This window comes from Poromitra crassiceps (genome assembly GCF_964638095.1).
Source record: "Poromitra crassiceps genome assembly, chromosome: 29".
NCBI lineage: Eukaryota > Metazoa > Chordata > Actinopteri > Beryciformes > Melamphaidae > Poromitra > Poromitra crassiceps.
The window spans coordinates 12,302,382-12,326,490 of NC_139641.1; the positions used below are offsets into that span (position 1 = coordinate 12,302,382).

The 24,109-nt window shown below is 43.2% G+C and overlaps 1 protein-coding gene across 1 annotated transcript; it reads left to right on the forward strand.

Annotated features, from left to right (window-relative positions):
• Window positions 1-1,202: 1,202 nt before the first annotated feature.
• On the forward strand, window positions 1,203-16,331 carry LOC310800263 (uncharacterized protein; the record flags this gene model as incomplete). The annotated part of the gene is made up of 2 exons (XM_083662840.1): window positions 1,203-2,853; window positions 14,644-16,331. The coding sequence occupies 2 exons, from the start codon at window positions 1,203-1,205 to the stop codon at window positions 16,329-16,331; spliced, it is 3,339 nt and encodes a 1,112-aa protein (XP_083518966.1).
• Window positions 16,332-24,109: the final 7,778 nt, after the last annotated feature.

A 24,109-nucleotide genomic window follows, 5' to 3' on the forward strand; every position in this document is an offset into this window, starting at 1 on the left:
CGACGTATTACTCCGTCAAAAAAAATCCAACGGTTCACTGCCAATGACGTATTACTCTGTCAAAAAAAAATTTGACCGTGGGATGTGCATCTAACCCTTTTACATCTCTTATATAATTATTGGAACCACCGAACGTTTACAACCCATTCCACCGACCCACTAAGTGGCGACAGTGCTCTCCTGACTAGAGGAAGGCAAGCATTTTCATGAGAATGGCTTCCTCGAAGCCATTCTCATGAAAATGGATTTGGCGAAAACGTTTTCGTTTTCGCGCTGATTGCTGGCGGAGCGGGATTGCAAATTTGCATAATAGATTACGGGTGGAACACACTTTGAAACACGCAGCATAAATATGACCAGAATCGCAAAAGCTTCATCAAAGCTCTCAACCAAAACTCCAAGAAGCGAGCGAGTCCATCCAGACTTCCTCAAAGAGCGGCCGCGCAGACAGGCACAGCAGCAGCAGCAGCAGCAGCAGCAACGAGCTTGTGACACGGCCGCTGCAGCCAAGAAGAACGCCCACGGAGGGAGGAGTTGGAAGCAGAGGGGGGTTTCCTGCTGTTATGGAGGAAATTACTGTTCAAAACTATTGTTTAGATGTCTGACGTCTTACTGATGCCAAAAATGAATGGTTAAAGTGACTGTTCTATCGAATTTCACAAAAAGCCGTTTATCTCTGAATAATTTTTCTGACGCTGAAACCATGCTGTATTCAACTGCTAATGCTTACATAACTACTAACTCTACAAACTAACTCTTTTAGACAGAGAAAGCACACATTCTATTAGTTCTTTTGAGATATTGTGTGTTCACAAAATCTTAGCAGAAAAGAATCCTCGGGTCTTGAAAGATGAGCCAGAATCCTCAAAAAAACCCTCTGGCAGAACCTACCTACAGTAAAAAAAAAAAATGGCTGGCAGTGAATGTGTTAAGAGGAAGTTGTGATATAATGGGTCAAGTGGGCGGGGCTGCATGAGGTGAATTGTAAACAAGGTCAAAGTCTTCCTGGTATGAAACACCTGATAAGCGCTCCCTCTTCTTCCTGCTCTCAAACAGCACTGAGCCAGTTCAACAAGCCCATTCACCACAGAGCAGCAACAACACCAAGAAAAGGAATCGATTTTTGGTTTTGAACAGAGCACAACTTTGATCTGTTGTGAGAAAGTGAAACTACCTGAGATTCACTGTCACTGAGAAGTGAAATGGCTCAGCAAGGAATTCAGCTGGACGAGGCAAAATTCTGCTGTTCGATCTGTCTGGATCTACTGAAGGATCCGGTGACTATTCCCTGTGGGCACAGCTACTGCATGAGCTGTATTAAAAACCACTGGGATGTAGAGGATCAGAAGAAAATCCACAGCTGCCCCCAGTGCAGACAGACCTTCACACCGAGGCCTGTCCTGGTGAAAAACACCATGTTAGCAGAGTTGGTGGAGGACCTGAGGAAGACCGGACTCCAAGCTGCTCCTCCTGATCACTGCTATGCTGGACCTGGAGATGTGGGCTGTGATTTCTGCACTGGGAGAAAGCTGAAAGCCCTCAAGTCCTGTCTGGTGTGTCTGGCCTCTTACTGTGAGCAGCACCTCCAGCCTCACTATGAATCCTCTACCTTTAAGAAACACAAGCTGGTGGAAGCCACCGTGAAGCTTCAGGAGAACATCTGCTCTCGTCACGACGAGGTGATGAAGATGTTCTGCCGTACTGATCAGCAGTGTATCTGTTATCTCTGCTCCGTGGACAAACATAAGGGCCACGACACAGTCTCAGCTGCCGCAGAGAGGACAGAGAGGCAGAAAGAGCTCGGGGTGAATCGGCAAAAAATCCAGAAGAGACTCCAGGGCAGAGAGAAAGACGTGAAGGTGCTACAACAGAACCTGAAGGCTATGAATCTCTCTGCTGATAAAGCAGTGATGGACAGTGAGAAGGTCTTCACTGAGATGGTCCGTCTCATTGAGAAGAGAAGCTCTGAGGTGAAGCAGCAGATCAGATCCCAGCAGAAAGAGGAAGCGAGTCGGGCTGAAGAACTTCAGGAGAAGCTGAAGCAGGAGATCTCTGAGCTGAGGAGGAAACACACTGAGCTGGAGCAGCTCTCACACACAGAGGATCACATCCACTTCCTCCACAGTTACTCCTCGCTGTCACGTCTCAGTGAAGCTACAGACTCACCCAGGATCCATACCCGTCCTCTGCGCTACTTTGAGGATGTGACTGCAGCTGTGTCAGAGGTCAGAGATAAACTACAGGACATTCTGACAGAGGAACGGCCTAAGATCTCACTGACAGTGACTGAAGTGGATGTTTTACTGCCACAACGAGAGCCCAAGACCAGAGCTGACTTCTTACAATATTCACATCAGATCACATGGGATCCAAACACAGCACACACAAAGCTGTTATTATCTGAGGGGGACAGAAAAGCAACATTCATGAGTGAAGAACAGTTATATTCTAGTCACCCAGACAGATTCACTACCTACTCTCAGGTCCTGAGTAGAGAGGGTCTGACTGGACGTTGTTACTCGGAGGTGAAGTGGAGCGGCAGTCCTTCAATAGCAGTCTCATATAAAGATATTAGCAGAACAGGGGTTGAATGTCTATTTGGATACAATGACAAGTCTTGGTCATTAGAGTGTGACAGCAGTAGTTGTCACTTCACACATAACAGTATCGGAACTTCCATCTCAGTCCGTCCCTCCTCCAGAGTAGGAGTGTACCTGGATCACAGAGCAGGTCTTCTGTCCTTCTACAACATCTCTGAAACCATGACTCTCCTCCACAGAGTCCAGACCACATTCACTCAGCCTCTCCATCCTGGACTGATGTGTTGGAGCACTGCAGCCACTGCTGAGTTGTGTAAACTCAAGTAGTCAGCAGTCAGCTGCAACATGTGAGCTTCTGTTTTAACTGACGTGTTTTTGTCTCCATCTTTGTTACTCAGTGCTCATTGCTGTCATGTTTACACTCTGCACTTCTCAGAGATCACTTGTTGATGAAGTTTCAGTTTGTGTTGTAGGTAGTGTGTGTGTGTGTGTGTGTGTGTGTGTGTGTGTGTGTGTGTGTGTGTGTGTGTGTGTGTGTGTGTGTGTGTGTGTGTTTGTGTTGTAGGTAGGCGTGACCCCAAATAGTCAATGATTCGTTAGAAGGAGCCTGATTCCACTGCCAATCTCACAGTCAAATAGTAATGTATTGCTTGGTTTCTCCCATTCGATTGTGATTCTACATGTATTCTATTTTGGTTGAAGTATCAGCCTATTAAAACCATAAACCAAGTCCCAATTAAACCAATATTCTTATTGAACAGACAAATCTGATTGGACTGACAGCCATTCTGAGTCGGGTACAGCCCTAGCTCTCTCTGTTATCTACCCAGTTCTTCTAGTTGATTTCATTTCATTTATTTGATCATTTTAAAAACAAGTATTATGCAATATAATGTAAGGCACCTGGTTAAAAAGCAACCATGAACAAAACACGAGAATGTCCAAGACTTATTTCCTTATATTATTCCAAACAATCCATAACCTGTTGTGTGGTCTATATACGGTAGTTTTTTTTCTTTGTCGCGTATTTGTATTGCTGCTGTAATATTTTCTGCTGTTTCTGTTCCACTGCATGGGCCTTACTGGAGCAGCACTACAAGTCTTCCCTTTATTATATCTGAATAGTTGTTGATATGTTGAGTTTGTTCCCGACATTTTAACTTTTTAAGAAAACTGAACTATAAATGTAATCATTCATATTATTATAATCGATATGGAGATCACTCATTGTTTTGTTATTTTTATTCGTTTGTAAATGGTACTGCTCCACACTACATGGGCTCGCAGATAGGCATGGTTCATCATACCCAGCATGGACACAACACCAGGGCCAGTGTGCGCTCATGTATAGTGCCACGGGTGAACTCATGTATAAGTAGTGTTGTCACGGTACCAATAATTCAGTAGTCGGTACCGGTACTAGTTAATTTCCACGGTACTCGGTACCAATTTCGGTACCACGGTAAAAAAAACAGACTGATATTTCTTGAACATATTCTCCTTTATTAAAGTATGCAACCATTTCCAATGAACAAATGGCATATGTAGCCTTCAACTTTAAAACAAAACAATGTGCTTCTGCTTACTTCTTCTTACATTCAACTCTGTATGGCAGTGAGTACAGACAGTGCAACACCAGTGGCATGTAGCCCTCAAGTATTTAATTTTATTATTATATTAAATATAATTTAATTTTTTTCACAGAATTGCTGGAATCCTTTTTTTTCAACGGTGTATATTGGTATTTGATCGATGCATATGAATTCTGCCAATGCCCTATCACACTTTCTTGCTTCATGTGAGTTCTTGTCATATTTCCTCTGCTTTTCAAAAACATCAGGAATTATCTGCTGGGTGGTCTTTTGGGCTCCGCGACTTGTGCCTTCCTCTTCATCTTCATCTCTCGCATACTGTTAAATGGAAAGTAACGTCAGTGAGATTTACTAAAATAAAGAGATGATAGAGACAACTGCACATACACACATGTAGAGTGCAAGCAATTTTATGTAGCTAGTAACATGTTTCACCTTGTAGCTTGTATTTGAAGCTTGTATTTATTTTGATGCCATGTTGAACTAAGGCTAAGTTCGGCTATTAGCCGTGTCCCATAATGTTTCCATTACAAACATTGCATTGCACACGCGTTACACTATGCTAGCTGACACTGTACCAGGTATTAGCCGGGTCCCATAATGATTCCATTACAAAACACGTTACGTTAACGTTAGCGCAAACGTTTTTTGGTTACACAATGCATTGCCAGCTATCTCAAAAACGAATGTGACAGGATAAGGTCTGTTTGATATGTTGTTAAACGTGTTATTTTACACCGTTTGAAAGAAGTAACCCACCTTGAATTATTTGAACAGGTCTGGGTGCCTGTCTTTCAGCTGCTTGGCGAGATTGGATGTGTTACCCTGTTTGGTTTGGAACTCCTTTTCACACTTTTTGCAGATGGGGCTTTGGGGACTGATATTTCCAAATGCGACTCTTTGCATTCTTCTTCTCAACAAGTTGAGTTGTTGGAATAGGAGCAGCCGCTCCTGCTGCAGCCGTAGCCATTCTCTTCGCCGCCTGTGCGCACTGCTTGTGTCAACATACAAGCTGTGAATGACTGTTCGCGATTACGTGTGGACGTTCGGGGACACCGTAGTCCCGGAAGTGCGCGGGGCTGTATGCGCAGTACTGTATGTATGTGTGTTGCTCAGGCAGACAGGCTAACGTTAGCTGGCGGCTGGGTCCATGAAGCCAAGCCATGGTGGCAAACTAAATAGTAAATTCGGTACCCTCGGTACCATGAAAAACAGGTACCGTTCAGTACCGTAGCAATGTAGTACCGTCCAAGTACCGAAGTACCGAGTACCGTGACAACACTAATGTATAGTGGCACGGGTGAACGGTGTAGCTCTGAGCTCCTTTCTTTACACAGGGATGTTACTGTGGAACAGCCTTCCACTAGGCATCAAACTCTCAGAGTCTAGAGGGGGTTTTAGAAGTCAGGTCCATGCTCATCTCTGGAGCAAGGTGACTGGGTAGGTTAGTAGGCCTAATTAGCTGGTCCTGTGAGCATAATGTGTTTTACTGTGATGACTGTTTTATTCTTGTATAAATGTTTTGATGTCGTTTCTAATGTAATCTGAGTGGGACTAAAAGGGATGATTTTAGGATAGGTTCTCTTGAAGTACCATATTTATTGGTGTCTAAATCTATATTATGTTTGTGATTTTGCTACAGTTTTTTAGATGACTATATGTTATTGTCTGTCCTGTTCTTAGAACATCGGGGACCATGTTGGAAATAAGTGTTTACACTTTGACATGCTATCCCTTGGATCTTGTTGTTGTCTCTATATCCATTAATAAAGTCAATCAATCAATCAATCAATCAATCAATCAATCAATCAATCAATCAATGGTTTTGATCCACAGTGCTGACATGCTGCTTTAACAGATGGTGTGGATGAAGTGAATGTTCTGTTGATGGAACAACAGAACCAGAATCTGGTACCAGCTTTTAATGACTGAATGTGTGAACAAAGTCAATGTTTGCACATATGTGACCTGCTCTGACCAAATCAGTCACATGTAGCACTGGCCCGTTTGTGTAGAAACGTGATTTTATGATTTCTTTTCATTTTGTCTGTTTTGGGGTTTCACCAGATTTGAGCAAAATAAAGCATTGGCTTTCATTCTGTGTAAAGATTATTGTGAAATTCAAAGATTAAATATAGTTTTGCAGCTCATAAATTAAATTTAAGTTTAAGTTATCCTTTATTTATCCCCATGGGGAAATTCATCCTCTGCATTTGACCCATCCTCTACTAGGAAGTAGGAACCTTCCTAGAACTCCGAGCAGTGGGCAGCCGCAGTGCAGCGCCCGGGGACCAACTCGTTATTTTGCCAGTGCCTTGGTCAGGGGGACTGACAGGAGTATTAACCCTAACATACATGTCTTTGGTGGTGGGAGGAAACCGGAGCACCTGGAGAAAACCCACACGAACACGGGGAGAACATGCAAACTCCACACAGAAAGGACCTGGGATGGACCGGGGTTCGAACCCGGGACCTTCTGACTGTGAGGCAACAGTGCTAACCACTGAGCCACCGTCCTAAAATGTAGAGTTACCAGCAGAACTAGCCTACTTTGTCCATTTTTGAGGTTGTTTTTCTCAGAAACATAGTTTGGAAACAGTCACGACTAGGGGTGCACCGATCACGTTTTTTGCCACCGATCACCGATTGCCGATCACCTATGAGAAATATCTGCCCAACCGATCATCGACCGATCACCGATTACCGATTACCGATCACCGATCACCGATATATATATATATATATATTTATTCATCTATTTTGTAACCAGCTATAGCAGTCTATTATAGAACAGTTTCCATTTTACATATAGGCCTACATTTCATGCATCAAATTGAAAGTGCAGCACATTTTCTTTTTTTTCTACATCAATATTTTATATTTTGTAGGCTAAAGGAAACCGCCAACATGATTTTTTGTGTGTGAGATAATTGGAGCACAAGACTGTGTTGAACTAAATGGCTAGTAGTAGTCCAGTTCCCTCAGTTCAGTTTATAAAAGAATAAAAATCACTCCACTTCGGGATTTCCATGTTACCAGTTCAATGAAGTTCAGTTCACTCAACAAAAATACTCCATTTTCCGGGATTTCCCTGTTACACAAGAAAAATATCTTCGACCCAAGTTAACTATTTTATCGATTAAGCTAAAGCGGCTAAAGCTAACCGGAGCTAATAACGTTAGGAGGATACACGCAAATATGGATCAAACACGGACTTAACAGCATGCAAATGACTCGGTAGGCGGGAGGACTGGAGGTAACTTCTCTGCTGAGTCTGCTGTAATCACCGGCTGATGTGTGTGATTCAAAGACGCAAGGGGTGTGTTGACAGTCTGGTGTGGTGTGTGGAGGTGAGTACACTGACGAAAGCAAAGCGTGTGCTTTGCAACACAATGATATAAACGTTAGAGCACAATATGAAAGTTAAACGATAGACATTGAAGACATGAAAATGGGCTGCCTCATGTTTCTCACGTGCAGCATGATCGGCTATGCGATCGGCGACAATAAAGAAATATCTGCAGCAGCAGATCACATATTTGAGGTCAAAATCGGCCGATACAGATTGCGTGCCGATCGATCGGTGCACCCCTAGTCACGACATAAAGCGGTGTATCTCACTCAATCTTTGGAGTACAAAGATCATTTTGATATCAGCAGAAAGCGTACATTCTCCTCTTTCCAACAGTGTATAAAACTCAAAATGTTTGTTGGGGTCAATGTGACTGATTTTGATAGAGCAGGTCACATTTTGCGATATGGGAACACACGATAAACACTGCCATCGTCGAGTGGTGGCCAGTGGTGACTGATGGTCATAAATCACTGATGATGTCATGCACTGATGTCATGTCTTCAGTGACGCGTACGGACCTCGGCACTGTCATGCCACTAATGACAGTAAAGCACACCCTCAAGTCTAATATTACTTAAATGACTCCATATGTCTCCATATATATTATTCCACATTATTATGCTTCTCAAACCAATCTAACTGCAGTTTAAATACAGCAAGCATGTAAATACGCTACACTATAGCAAGATCAAAGTGAAAAGAATGTTCTAAATCTAGTCGGCTAGAAAAAATATAGCCTATCCCTGGATGTCATGATGAGATTAGATTGGTGAAAGTTTGGGCAGAATGATATTGTTTTCTCTCGCTACCTTTTCTTCTCCCCCGCTGCACAGGTAGGATGATGCAACAGCCTCTGAATGACAGAGGCTCAAAACTACGGTATAACAACTTTTCTTTCATCGGTCCTTGTGCCTGTCTGACGCGTGAGAGAGAGGGAGTGAGAGAGAGAGACAGAGACAGAGAGAGAGTGAGATGGCAGAGGAGAGCTCATATCTCCGGCGCACTGAATAAGGCCTGGTTTTGAAAAGCGCTAAGCGCTAAATTAACGCCAAGGGGGAAGATATCGTTAGGCCGGTATTTAAGGCAGAAACGCCCATTCTGACCTATTCTGGCACTGCGCCACGCCTCTTCGGCGTAAAGCGCATTTCGGGGCCTAAAACGCCATCTTCCCGAGGGAGGCGCAAGGCGTTTTTTTTTTTTGCATTTAACGCCAGTTTTAGCGCCTAAGGCCAGTGGGAAGATAGGGGCCATAGTGTACATGTATAGTTTATTCAATAAACTTTATTGATATGAGCGCTACGCTGCGTACTTACACTAAGACAAATTCCTTGTATGTCTTATTGTGGCAATAAAGTGATTCTGAGTCAGGTGGCGTTTACACCTGCCTCTGAATGGTCACAACTAGGGATGTCCGATATTATCGGCCAATATTAGCATAACAAATTCATATCGGAAAATATCGGTAGGCTATCGGTTTTCATGTCGATCTTTTTTTTTTTAACCTTTTATTTATACAGGCGGAGTCTCACTGAGAGCAATGCTCTATTTTTCAGGAGCGCCCTGTTCACATTCACACACACATTCACACCTGGAAGCTGACCAGTACAACCACAGTCTGATCTGTTGGCCACTGAGCAGCTCCACTGGAGCGGTTGGGGATAAGGGCCTTGCTCAAGGGCACCTCAGTGGTGGTAATGAGGGAGGGGCAAGCGCTGCTGATAATAACACTTACAACTTTAACACAACATGCATATTATATATTAAACTCTTCAGCTACTTCTGCTCTCACAAAAGTAGGAAAGGAGTTAATTTCACAACAGGAGATATGTAATGTAACTTGTTACCTGAAATTTTGGTGGAAAAAAAGCCAGCTTATATCGGTATCGGTTGATATCGGTATCGGAAATGAAAGGTCCCATTCCGTGCAAAAGCAGTTTTTACTTGTAAATGCATATATACTGCTGTCATCCCTCCCTGTAATGAGTGGTCACAACCTCAGAACTGCCACAGTTGGATTTGTCCCTATACAGCTCTCTCCTGCAGTCTCCTTCAAGCCACGCCCCTTACAGTCTGTTCTCCCAGACGGGTTATAGTCTGGGGAAAATAAGGTTTGACCTTAAACTAATTGCAACAGAATTTATTTTCACATTTTTATGTTTATATTGATGCCCGAAACACTATATTAAAAATCCCAGAAAATCCCATTAGTGGAAATATGTTAAAATTACATTTTTTCAAAATGACTGCCATTATTAAAATGTTGGCCATATCTTGACTCCAACTAGACCTAGAATTACAAATTTGGTGTCTATTTCCACATTTTTGGGGGCAAGGAATCCACAGAAATGGTTGTTGAGTCTCTAAGTAGAACAGATTTTTATTTTCTCATGTAAGTATGTAGTCGTAATACAACATGTCATTTCTCACAATGTTAGCTACAACTTCGTATTTGTTAATCATACACATTTTGGGTGATACCCATTACCCTTGAGCATATTGAAGTGCTTGCCATTGAAAAAAAAAGTTTGTTGTTTCATATTTCCAATTAAAAATGTGTTACGGTAATGAATTTATTCCCTCACAGTGTCTCTAAAAGTGTCTGGAAGAGCACATCTATCTATCTAAGGGAGCTAGGGCTCTGTTTGTCTGTTTGTCTGTCCGTCCCACTGATGACATCATCTCGAGCAATTGTGATGCCATCAGTGATGTCACTCGAGCAATTGTGATGTCATCAGTGATGTCATAAATCCTTCCTGGCTCACCCTATATAAGTGGAAGCAGTGTGTCTTTTTACACGCAAGCATCCAGTCCCATAAAACACCACCAGCAAGCATCCAGTCTGTTCATAAGAGGAAAAAGCAGCTCCTGCTGGTATATCAGTTGTGTGACCTCACAGACCTGCAGCGTAGGACCGAAGAGATACAAACTCCCCAGGTGGATACTAACATCAACTCCACCAGTACCTCATCCACGCTACAACAGTGAGGCAACAGGCAAGTAACTACTACTTTTGTTTGTGAATATACTGATTCCTACTTGTATTGTTGTGAGATGCCTCGCAACAAAAAACAGAATCAGATGATGAAAAAGCTACATGCTGCAAAGAAACCTGAACTTGCTTTGAATCCCTTAGTTTTAGCTATGCAATGTTCTAAGCAGACTGGATGGCATGCAGCAGAAGCAGATGATAGAACGCTCATCCATAAGAGACTTGAGACTTGACTTGGACTTGTGACCAAAGACGTGAGACTTGACTTGGAGTATAGCTAAAATACTTCAGCCTTGACTTGGGGACTCTAGCTCAAAGCCTTGAGACTTGCCCGGCCACGACCCATTGCTGCGCAGCAGCTATAATTGTTTATTTATGTTTGTTTATTGTTTATTTGCACAAAGAAAATGAATAACAACAGATAGTACCTTAGAAAGTATCTTAATTAGCTATTATTAAGCTATACCTATTAGTAAGCTATTAGCTAACTAGTAAGTGCTTATTAAGCTAGCCTACTTTGAATGGTAACACACAAAGACTGTCATTGGTAACAGACGATAAATGGCGGTCAACTTATCCATAACCTTCGGATATGGAGAATACTTAGCCTACCTGTCCACTCGTCTGCATGTTTGAGCTACAACTTGTGCTGTGCCTTGCCAAAATCAAATTGCCTCCAATGCGAAGCAGCTGCTTATGCGAGCTGCAGGGCTAGCTCAGCGAGCTGCAAGGCAGGCGAACTCGCGTAGGGTGCAAGATGCCTAGTGGATTATAATTTCAATTTGAATGGTGAAATTAGATCCTACTTGATATCTTTGAGTTTTGCTATGAGTTGTACCATGTTCATGAGAATCACACACCTGTGGCATTCTCAATCCTCCCATAGGACATGGATGAAAGGCCAGGGGGTCTCTGATTTTGGATATTGATGTGTCCAACTGCTGCTATGTCACAGCTATCAGAGGTCCTGGTTTGGCTCTCTGGTGTAACTCCAGCTATAATGCCCATAACATGGAATGTGTTGTGGCCATCAATGGTTCTGATGTTATGGTCCAATAAGTGGGCGGGCGGTGTGTGTGCCACGATTGTGATGTCACGATTGTCATGTATCAGTGATGTCATCAGTGATGTCACTTGAGCAATTGTGATGTCATCAGTGATGTCACTTGAGCAATTGTGATGTCATCAGTGATGTCACTCGAGCAATTGTGATGTCATCAGTGATGTCACTCGAGCAATTGTGATGTCATCAGTGATGTAATAAATCCTTCTGTGGGGTTGTATGGCAGTTGGCATCCTTTATGTTGCATTACCGCCTGGCTGAGGCTTTATAAGTGGTTGGAGTATACGTAGTGAGAAGAGCACAAGTGGTAGGCTACATCATCTCCAGAGTAAGTGTTTATTGTTTATTTATGTTTGTTTATTGTTTATTTGCACAAAGAAAATGAATAACAGATAGTACAAGTATCTTAATAAGCTATTATTAAGCTATACCTATTATAGCTAACTAGTAAGTGCTTATTAAGCTAGCCTACTTTGAATGGTAACAGACGACTGTCATTGGTAACAGACAATAAATGGCAGTCAACTTACCCATAACCTTCGGATATGGAGACTTAGCCTACCTGTCCACTCGTCTACATGTTTGAGCTACAACTTGTGCTGTGCCTTGCCCAAATCAAATTGCCTCCAATGCGAGACTCGTGAGTGACATGACTATGAAGTTATGGTTTGCGATGGCTGTCTGAGGGAACAAGATGTGCATGAAAACTCACCCTTTTCCACCAACTATTAGAACATATTAGCCACACTTACATTTTTTATGTTTTGTTTTGTTATGTTACAGTATGTTTGGTAGAGCTTTTCCCTAGCCCCACCCCTTTCCTGACCACACCCCCTCCCACCTCCCACATACACTCCCCCTGATACACCTGTCCATGCCCCCTACCCACCTCTCGAATCCAGACTCTCTACGACCTTCCTATCCCTACCAACGGACTCTTTTCCCTAGCCCCGCCCCCTCCATTGAGCCGACCCGGATCAGATCCGCTCCAAAATGTAATGGGTTGTTCCTTGGCCCATGCTACACCCTTCCACCAAGTTTCATGAAAATCGGCCCAGTAGTTTTGCCGTAATCCTCCTGCTAACAGACAAACGGTCAGACAAACGGCACCAAAAACATCACCTCCTTTGTGGAGACAATGCCAATTTTGACAATGTTCCACTACTGGGATTTTCTGGGATTTTCAGTATGTTAAATTGGAAGGTTTCAAGAGCTGAATACAACACAAATCATTTCTGTTGCAATTTGTTTAAAGTCCCTGGAAACCAGAAATATTTTATTATTATTTAGCATTTTGAGTTCATCACATCACAGGAGCCTATGTTAATAAGCCACCAGCCAAATTTGAACGATGATGAACGTCGCAAAGTATATAAATTTAGGTTTGACAGTCTGGCAAAAGTAATGAGAATGAATTATTTTTTAGAGTGTATTTTCTCCCGCGGAATGTGTGGGCGTGTCCCATCTGCAGCAGCCTCCGAGAGAGAGAGCGCGAGACAGAGGGGGGGAGGGAAACGGAGAAAGAGAGAAAGAGAGATCGACACACACACACCGTGCGTGTGTGTGTGTGTGTGTGTGTGTGTGTTCGTTGCTCGGAGAGGGACTCTTGCTGCGACTGCACAGCGTGTGTGTGTGTGTGTGTATGTGTGAGTAACCTCGCGTCACCAGGCTGTGTGTCTCTCTGTGCTCTCTCTCACACGAGAGGAGAGAGAGAGAGAGAGAGAGAGAGAGAGAGGAGAGGAGAAGAGAGAGAGAGAGAGGAGAGGAGAGAGAGAGAGGAGAGGAGAGGAGAGAGAGAGAGAGAGAGGAGAGGAGAGGAGAGGAGAGGGAGAGAGAGAGAGAGAGGAGAGAGAGAGAGAGAGCAGCATAGCGCAGAGTGGGAGGCAGACGGACACTGAGGGAGCGCTGTCACTGGGGGCAAAGAACGGACAAAAGGAGGGCAGATTGCGCGCGTGTACAAAGGTTATATAGAGCTTATGACATCATAAGCTCCTGCATTTTAGCACCTCGCGCACTGCTCTCTTCAATGAGGAAGTATCTTGTAGAATCTTGTAGAAAAGTGTCGATTTTAAGGCTTTGGGTTGAAAGTAATGTATAATAATTTCGGAGGCAGACAATTACTAACATAAGACCCTAAATAACATAGTTAGAACGTTTTTGTGGATTTTGGTTTCCAGGGAATTTAAGGTTGGGTCATTTTTTCTCACAGATTCCCTAGACTATACGTGTAATTGATAGTTACTTGTCTGACTAAGATATATATCGTAATGAGCAATGTGTCTTGCTCTAAATTGTATTGTGTGTGTGTGTGTGTGTGTGTATGATTTGAATCATAATAATTCATATAATAACAGGTAGCAGCAGTTAAAATACACAAGGCAAACAGGATGTTTCTTTCCAATGTCACAGCAATAAGCAGTGGCTGATTTGGCTGCCTCAGCAATATGAGAATAAAGGCTAAATATGAAATCAGATTAGACACACAACACACTAAGTATAAGGATAAAGATTACATTTGCTGTTATGTGTTGCTTAGTTTCACTTACTAATAATGTGAATGTTCATTTTTACAGTATTATTTTCAACTGTGTATTGTGAGAAAATTGTGTTTTTTTTGTTACAGTCAGTGAGGTCATTGAGGCAAAGTTGAACTATTCCAATTATATTTGTATGATCTTCACTTCATATTCACCTTATGTAGAAGAGACCGTCTGGCCTGAGAGACTAACAGGAAGTGGAACTACAATCGTAAGTTCCGATTGTATTTACACTTCCTGTGACTCATAATGTGAGTCAAACTAGGTTTGACCTGGTGAGTCAGACTAGTATGAGCAGGTAAAACAGCCGGTGTTTTTAAGAGGAAGTCGTGAGATAATGGGTCAAGTGGGCGGGGCTGCATGAGGTCAATTATAAACAAGGTCAAAGTCTTCCTGGTATGAAACACCTGATAACTCCTCCCTCTTCTTCCTGCTCTCAAACAGCACTGAGCCAGTTCAACGAGCCCATTCACCACAGAGCAGCAACAACACCAAGAAAAGGAATCGATTTTTGGTTTGGAACAGAGCACAACTTTGATCTGTTGTGAGAAAGTTAATCTACCTGAGATTCACTGTCACTGAGAAGTGAAATGGCTCAGCAAGGAATTCAGCTGGACGAGGCAAAATTCTGCTGTTCGATCTGTCTGGATCTACTGAAGGATCCGGTGACTATTCCCTGTGGGCACAGCTACTGCATGAGCTGTATTAAAAACCACTGGGATGTAGAGGATCAGAAGAACATCCACAGCTGCCCCCAGTGCAGACAGACCTTCACACCGAGGCCTGCGCTGGTGAAAAACATCATGTTTGCAGAGTTGGTGGAGGAACTAAAGAAGACCGGACTCCAAGCTGCTCCTCCTGATCGCTGCTATGCTGGACCTGGAGATGTGGGCTGTGATTTCTGCACTGGGAGAAAGCTGAAAGCCCTCAAGTCCTGTCTGATGTGTCTGGCCTCTTACTGTGAGCAGCACCTCCAGCCTCACTATGAATCCTCTACCTTTAAGAAACACAAGCTCGTGGAAGCCACCGTGAAGCTTCAGGAGAACATCTGCTCTCGTCACGACGAGGTGATGAAGATGTTCTGCCGTACTGATCAGCAGTGTATCTGTTATCTCTGCTCCGTGGACGAACATAAGGGACACGACACAGTCTCAGCTGCCGCAGAAAGGACAGAGAGGCAGAAAGAGCTCGGAGTGAATCGGCAAAAAATCCAGAAGAGACTCCAGGGCAGAGAGAAAGACGTGAAGGTGCTACAACAGAACCTGAAGGCTATGAATCTCTCTGCTGATAAAGCAGTGATGGACAGTGAGAAGATCTTCACTGAGATGGTCCGTCTCATTGAGAAGAGAAGCTCTGAGGTGAAGCAGCAGATCAGATCCCAGCAGAAAGAGGAAGCGAGTCGGGCTGAAGAACTTCAGGAGAAGCTGAAGCAGGAGATCTCTGAGCTGAGGAGGAAACACACTGAGCTGGAGCAGCTCTCACACACAGAGGATCACATCCACTTCCTCCACAGTTACCCCTCGCTGTCACGTCTCAGTCAAGCTACAGACTCACCCAGGATCCATACCCGTCCTCTGCGCTACTTTGAGGATGTGACTGCAGCTGTGTCAGAGGTCAGAGATAAACTACAGGACATTCTGACAGAGGAACGGCCTAAGATCTCACTGACAGTGACTGAAGTGGATGTTTTACTGCCACAACCAGAGCCCAAGACCAGAGCTGACTTCTTACAATATTCATGTCAGATCACACTGGATCCAAACACAGCACACAAACTGCTGTTATTATCTGAGGGGGACAGAAAAGCAACATGCAGGAGAGAAGCACAGTCATATTCTAGTCACCCAGACAGATTCACTTACTGCTCTCAGGTCCTGAGTAGAGAGGGTCTGACTGGACGTTGTTACTGGGAGGTGGAGAGGAGCGACTCTGTTAGAATAGCAGTCTCATATAAAGATATTGGCAGAACAGGATGGAATGAAAGTCTATTTGGATACAATGACAAGTCTTGGTCATTAGATTGTGGCAGCAGTAGTTGTCACTTCATACATAAGAGTATCATGACTCTCATCTCAGTCCCTCCCTCCTCCAGAGTAGGAGTGTACCTGGATCACAGAGCAGGTATTCTGTCCTTCTACAGCGTCTCTGGAACCATGACTCTCCTCCACAGAGTCCAGACCACATTCACTCAGCCTCTCCATCCTGGACTGTGGTGTTTTTACACTGGAGCTGCTGAGTTGTGTAAACTCAAGTAGTCAGCAGTCAGCTGCAACATGTGAGATTCTGTTTTAACTGACGTGTTTTTGTCTCCATCTTTGTTACTCAGTGCTCATTGCTGTCATTGCTTCTCAGAGATCACTTGTTGATGAAGTTTGTGTGTGTGTTGTAGGTAGTGTGTGTGTGTGTGTGTGTGTGTGTGTCTGTGTGTGTGTGTGTGTGTGTGTGTGTGTGTGTGTGTGTGTGTATTTGTGTTGTAGGTAGGCGTGACCCCAAATAGTCAATGATTCGTTAGAAGGAGCCTGATTCCACTGCCAATCTCACAGTCAAATAGTAATGTATTGCTTGGTTTCTCCCATTCGATTGTGATTCTACATGTATCCTATTTTGGTTGAAGTATCAGTCTATTAAAACCATAAACCAAGTCCCAATTAAATCTTAGATAGATAATCTTATAAAAAAGAAAAGAATAGTCAAATATTCTTATTGAACAGACAAATCTGATTGGACTGACAGTCATTCTGAGTCAGGTACAGCTCTAGCTCTCTCTGTTATCTACCCAGTTCTTCTAGTTGATTTCATTTCATTTATTTGATCATTTTAAAAAGAAGTATTATGCAATATAATGTAAGGCACCTGGTTAAAAAGCAACCATGAATAAAACACGAGAATGTCCAAGACTTATTTCCTTATATTATTCCAAACAATCCATAAGCTGTTGTTTGGTCTATATAGTTTTTTTTCTTTGTGGCGTATTTGTATTGTTGCTGTGATATTTTCTGCTGTTTCTGTTCCACTGCATGGGCCTTACTGGAGCAGCACTACAAGTGTTCTCTTTATTATATCTGAATAGTTGTTAATATGTTGAGTTTGTTCCAGACATTTTAACTTTTTAAGAAAACTGAACTATACATGTAATCATTCATATTATTATAATCAATAGGGAGAGCACTCATTGTTTTGTTATTTTTATTCGTTTGTAGGGTTTGTAGGTTTCACCCTATTCTTGTATAAATGTTTTTATGTCTTTTCTAATGTAATCTGAGTGGGACTAAAAGGGATGATTTTAGGATAGGTTCTCTTGAAGTACCATATTTATTGGTGTCTAAATCTATATTATGTTTGTGATTTTGCTACAGTTTTTTAGATGACTATATGTTTTGTGTTATTGTCTGTCCTGTTCTTAGAACATCGGGGACCATGTTGGAAATAAGTGTTTACACTTTTACATGCTATCCCTTGGATCTTGTTGTTGTCTCTATATCCATTAATAAAGTCAATCAATCAATCGATCAATGGTTTTGATCCACAGTGCTGACATGCTGCTTTAACAGATGGTGTGGATGAAGTGAATGTTCTGTTGATGGAACAGAACCAGAATCTGGTACCAGCTTTTAATGACTGAATGTGTGAACAAAGTCAATGTTTGCACATATGTGACCTGCTCTGACCAAATCAGTCACATGGAGCACTGGCCCGTTTGTGTAGAAACGTGATTTTATGATTTCTTTTAACACATTGACTGCCAGCCGTTTTTTTTTGCTGTAGATAGCTTCTGCCAGGTTTTTTTTTGAGGATTCTAGGCTCATTTTACAAGAGCCGAGGTTTCTCTTCTGTTAGGACTTCGTGAACACCAATCATCTAAAAAGAACTAATAGAATGTGTGCTTTCTCTGTCTAAAAGAGTTAGTTTGTAGAGTTAGTAGTTATGTAAGCATTAGCAGTTGAATACAGCATGGTTTCAGCATCAGAAAAAAATATTCAGAGATAAACGGCTTTTTGTGAAATTCGATAGAACAGTCACTTTAACCATTCATTTTTGGCATCAGTAAGACCTAAACAATAGTTTTGAACAGTAATTTCCTCCATAACAGCAGTAAACTTCCCTCTGCTCAACTCCTCCCTCCGTGGGCGTTCTTCTTGGCTGCAGCGCCGTGTCACAAGCACTTTCCTACCTGTGCAAATGCACTTTCTCATACTCTCGACCTCTCAAATAAATTTCTGAATAGAAATTAAATTACTCTAAATTATAGCGAAAAAGAAACAAAAAAGAATGGGTTGAAAATCCCATTCTAAAAGCCTTTTATGGCTGTTTCCAATTTGGTGTCGGACTAGGGGGCAGTCCCCGCTTGTCACCAGTCTCATTGCTTTGCTGCTGCTGTGCGGGTGTGAGCCTGTCTGTGCGGCCGCTCTTTGAGGAAGTCTGGTTGGACTCGCTCGCTTCTTGGAGTTTTGGTTGAGGGCTTTGATGAAGCTTTTGCGATTCTGGTCATATTTATGCTGCGTGTTTCAAACTGTGTCCCACCCGCAATCCACTATGCAAATCTGCAATCCCGCACCGCCAGCAATCAGCGCGAAAACGAAAGCGCCTTCGCCAATCCACCTTCATGAGAATGGCTTCAGTCACACTGCTTTTTGCTTGCCTTCCTCTAGTCAGGAAAGCACTGTCACCACTTAGTGGGTCGGTGGAATGGGTTGTACACGTTGTACACGTCCAATACCTATATAAGAGATGTAAAAGGGTTAGATGCACATCCTACGGTCAAAAAAAAAAAATCGATTTTTTTTTGACGACTCAACTCGTCGCTGGCAGTGAACAGCTGGATTGTGTTTGACGACTCAACTCGTTGTTGGCAGTCAACGTGTTAATTTTGGCTGTTTTGGGGTTTCACCAGATTTGAGCAAAATAAAGCATTGGCTTTCATTCTGTGTAAAGATTATTGTGAAATTCAAAGATTAAATATAGTTTTGCAGCTCATAAATTAAATTTAAGTTGAAGTTATCCTTTATTTATCCCCATGGGGAAATTCATCCTCTGCATTTGACCCATCCTCTACTAGGAAGTAGGAACCTTCCTAGAACTAGGAGCAGTGGGCAGCCGCAGTGCAGCGCCCGGGGACCAACTCGTTATTTTGCCAGTGCCTTGGTCAGGGGCACTGACAGGAGTATTAACCCTAACATACATGTCTTTTGATGGTGGGAGGAAACCGGAGCACCTGGAGAAAACCCACACGAACACGGGGAGAACATGCAAACTCCACACAGAAAGGACCTGGGGCGGACCGGGGTTCGAACCCGGGACCTTCTTACTGTGAGGCAACAGTGCTAACCACTGAGCCACCGTCCTAAAATGTAGAGTTACCAGCAGAACTAGCCTACTTTGTCCATTTTTGAGGTTGTTTTTCTCAGAAACATAGTTTGGAAACAGTCACGACATAAAGCGGTGTATCTCACTCAATCTTTGGAGTACAAAGATCATTTTGATATCAGCAGAAAGCTTACATTCTCCTCTTTCCAACAGTGTATAAAACTCAAAATGTTTGTTAGGGTCAATGTGACTGATTTTGATAGAGCAGGTCACATTTTGCGATAAAGGAACGCACGATAAACACTGCCATCGTCGAGTGGTGGCCAGTGGTGACTGATGGTCATAAATCACTGATGATGTCATACCCACTGATGTCATGCACTGATGTCATGTCTTCAGTGACGCGTACGGACCTCGGCACTGTCGTGCCACTAATGACAGTAAAGCACACCCTCAAGTCTAATATTACTTAAAATGACTCCATATGTCTCCATATATATTATTCCACATTATTATGCTTCTCAAACCAATCTCACTGCAGTTTAAATACCGCAAGCATGTAAATACGCTACACTATAGCAAGATCAAAGTGAAAAGAATGTTCTAAATCTAGTCGGCTATAAAAAATATAGCCTATCCCTGGCTGGATGTCATGATGAGACATTAGATTGGTGAAAGTTTGGGCAGAATGATATCGTTTTCTCTCGCTACCTTTTCTTCTCCCCCGCTGCACAGGTAGGATGATGCAACAGCCTCTGAATGACAGGGGCTCAAAACTACGGTATAACAACTTTTTTTTCATCGGTCATTGTGCCTGTCTGACGCATGAGAGAGAGGGAGTGAGAGGGAGTGAGAGAGTGAGATGGCAGAGGAGAGCCCATATCTCCGGCGCACTGAATAAGGCCTGGTTTTGAAAAGCGCTAAGCGCTAAATTAACGCCAGGGGGGAAGATAGCGTTAGGCCGGTATGTAAGGCCGAAAGGCCCATTCTGGCCTATTCTGGCACTGCGCCACGCCTCTTCGGCGTAAAGCGCATTTCGGGGCCTAAAACCATGACATTTTTTCTTCCCGAGGGAGGCGCAAGGCGTTTTTTTTTTTTGCATTTAACGCCAGTTTTAGCGCCTAAGGCCAGTGGGAAGATAGGGGCCATAGTGTACATGTATAGTTTATTCAATAAACTTTATTGATATGAGCGCTACGCTGCGTACTTACACTAAGACAAATTCCTTGTATGTCTTATTGTGGCAATAAAGTGATTCTGAGTCAGGTGGCGTTTACACCTGTCTCTGAATGGTCACAACTAGGGATGTCCGATATTATCGGCCAATATTAGCATGACAAATTCATATCGGAAAATATCGGTAGGCTATCGGTTTTCATGCCGATCATTTTTTTTTTAACCTTTTATTTATACAGGCGGAGTCTCACTGAGAGCAATGCTCTATTTTTCAGGAGCGCCCTGTTCACATTCACACACACATTCACACCTGGAAGCTGACCAGTACAACCACAGTCTGATCTGCTGGCCACTGAGCAGCTCCACTGGAGCGGTTGGGGATAAGGGCCTTGCTCAAGGGCACCTCAGTGGTGGTAATGAGGGAGGGGCAAGCACTGCTGATAATAACACTTACAACTTTAACACAACATGCATATCATATATTAAACTCTTCAGCTACTTCTGCTCTCACAAAAGTAGGAAAGGAGTTAATTTCACAACAGGAGATATGTAATGTAACTTGTTACCTGAAATTTTGGTGGAAAAAAAAGCCAGCTTATATCGGTATCGGTAGTGCCCTCTAGAGAGAGAGTGGCGTCAGCGGAGGACCAAAATGCGAGACTCATTAGCCAATGAACAGCCAGGAATGGGTCTCGCGCTACTTTTGCATGCTAAAATAAAGCTGAAAATGTACAATTTGATTAAAGGGATGAAAAACCCTTTCAGAGTACAACACAAACTGTCTATTTTGCTGCAACTCGACAGTGCTGCTTAATCCAGGACCTTACTTCCTGGAACTCTTGAGAGTAAAACACTGGTCCATTGGAGTGAATGGAGATGTCGGGACTCTTCTATCTACACGACTCTGGGTATCGGTTGATATCGGTATCGGAAATTAAGAGTTGGACATTATCGGATATCGGTAAAAAAGCCAATATCGAACGATCCCTACTCACAACCCCACGAGCACACGCTGCACAGCCAAAGAGGGCAGTCCACATGCAAACTACTGCAAATGCAGGTCAGACAGTGAGGGAATATTTATGGTGTTATTACTCACACGCACACACACACACACACAACACGCACGCACACACAAAAACACAGACGAACCGCACATAGACGACGTGCACTCCTCAACCCTGCAAGGTGAAATCAATCTTTGCATACAACCTTGCAAAGCCAACCGCCACCTCCTCCTCTCCTCAGCATCTCTCCTCCGCATCTCTCACGTGTCACAGCGACGGCAGCGTCTCTGAATAATCCTGCCGTTTGTTTGTGTGTAACGAGCGGCTCCGCTGGCTGATAGCCGGCGCCGATAGCTAAAGGAGAATACGAGTCTTTGCATGTTTTAAACAAGAGGCATTAGGCTAAAAAGGCTGGCTTAACATTTGCATTCATCCCCGCGTGGGTCAGCGCCGGGCGACCCATGACTAGTAGCCATAGCCGATTTGGTTTCCAAACAAACACAAATACAGACAGAGAGTTATAATGGGATCTGTCGTACAGATGATGTCTGTCTGTTTGAATGGCGTGAGATGTGTAAGTAACTTACGCATGCGTCGGTGTGTGCATGCGTTTTGATGCGTATTTATGTGTTTTGTGCACGTTTACATGCAGGCATATTATATGCACGGGGACGCATATGCACACGCATGTGTCTTTATATGTGCACGCATGTCTGTGTGTGTTTTAGGGATTCGTGTGTGCACGTGTGTCCATGATTTGATGGTGAGGGGGGGGCCAAAACACACACAAGTGGAAAGCTAACACGCTAGCTGCTGGGCCGCGGGCTGATTGAAGTTGCTGACATTTTAAGGCTATTGAAAACAAAAAGCTAATAGGCGCGGCGCCGCGTGCCGGAATCGTGTCTGGTTCATGTTTAACAAAACAAGGTCACGGAGGTTGTCGGCCCGTGAATTCCATAAATAACTTGATAATAGGATTTTAAAACAAGCCGTCCGCGCGCGCACACACACACACACACACACACCCGTAACGGGCCCTGTGTGTGTGTGTGTGTGTGTGTGTGTGTGTGTGTGTCTTTCAGAATAGGAGGGGGAATATTAGAATGCAAATGGATTCACACTGCATCCTCATAAACAACGGTGTTCATTTAACCTCTGACCCCTGCATTTAACTGCCCATCAAGTCATTTGTGTTGGGGCAAGACACGTGGAAGTAGGCTGGGGGGGGGGGGGGGGGGGGGGGGGGATGTGTGTGTGTCTGTGTGTGTGCGAGCACACTGCATTGTGGGTAATGTGCAGTGGGGGTAATGTGTTTGTGCGTATACATGAATAAGTGCTTGTGTGTGTGTGTGTGTGTGTGCACGTGCATCTGTGTGGTACCTGCCTCGGTTGTGCGTTTGTGTAGCTACGCGCGCTAGCTATGTGCGTGCTTTCGCTCTTGTTGTGGGTTCAGAGTTGACCATTTGCAATGCTCAATTAATCTTGTCAGCATGCATTTACGAGGGAATTGAACAGCTTTTAAAACGCGCCTGCAGCTTTGTCACTCTCTCTCCTTCTCCATCCATTATGGAGACACAGCAGACCCAGTCCCTTCTTGGAAGACCTGCTGCAGAATATAGCTGATTATAACGTATTAGAGGCTTCTTTAACACAAGGATAAAAGTGAGCCTCGTTTGTATAACTGCTTTATACCGTTTCAGGTCCATTGCCGTGAAAGTCCTCGATTCGCAGTGTCAGTCTCTATATCGGTTTCAATCTGTCTCTTTTTCTCACGTTATTTTTTCTCTTTTTCTCCCTACTTCTCTCTCTCCCTCTCTCTCGCTCGGGCCATTCCAAAATTGCATCGAGCACATCTGCTGGGTGATATGGACAACAACAAAATACGAGCAAATTCACTATATGAAGAGTTAATTTGCAAAAACAGTATCTCCGTTTGGATTTTTTATCATTTTATTTTATATATTGATGTATTTATACTGTAATTAATTTATTTTGGGGACATTTTTATAATCAATCATAACTAAAACAGATCAAACAGATGTTGTTTGTTCATTTTAAGAATGGCGTTTACCTGTTTTTGCAAATTAACTCTTCATATGCAGGCAGCATGTGTGTTACTGATGACATCACTGATGACAAAACAGTATTTTTAGGATGAATACATGATATATATGTCGGTATTTTCTACAAAGTAGGCTAAATGTTCAGTTTTACGTCAAAGCAATGTGAGTTGTCTACCTCACTTTTATTAAAACTGAGTTCAGACTGTGATCAAAATAAAATGCAGATATTTCCTTCCCTGACTATTGGTGCTTTCACAAAATATTTACACATTGGTTTTTTTTGGGACAAAGAATCATCCGTAATGGCAAGGGGCGCGGGAAGCTAGGTGCCACCCCCTGGTGGCGAGAGATGGAATTTTTCGAAATTGTTGGATTTGGCTCTCCTGTGTTTCTGTGCATGAGTCTGTGCTGTGTAGTGGATATCTTGTCCATAGACGATCTTTGCTCAACGCAGTGGTTCTTGGGTAATATTGCAGGCAGCTG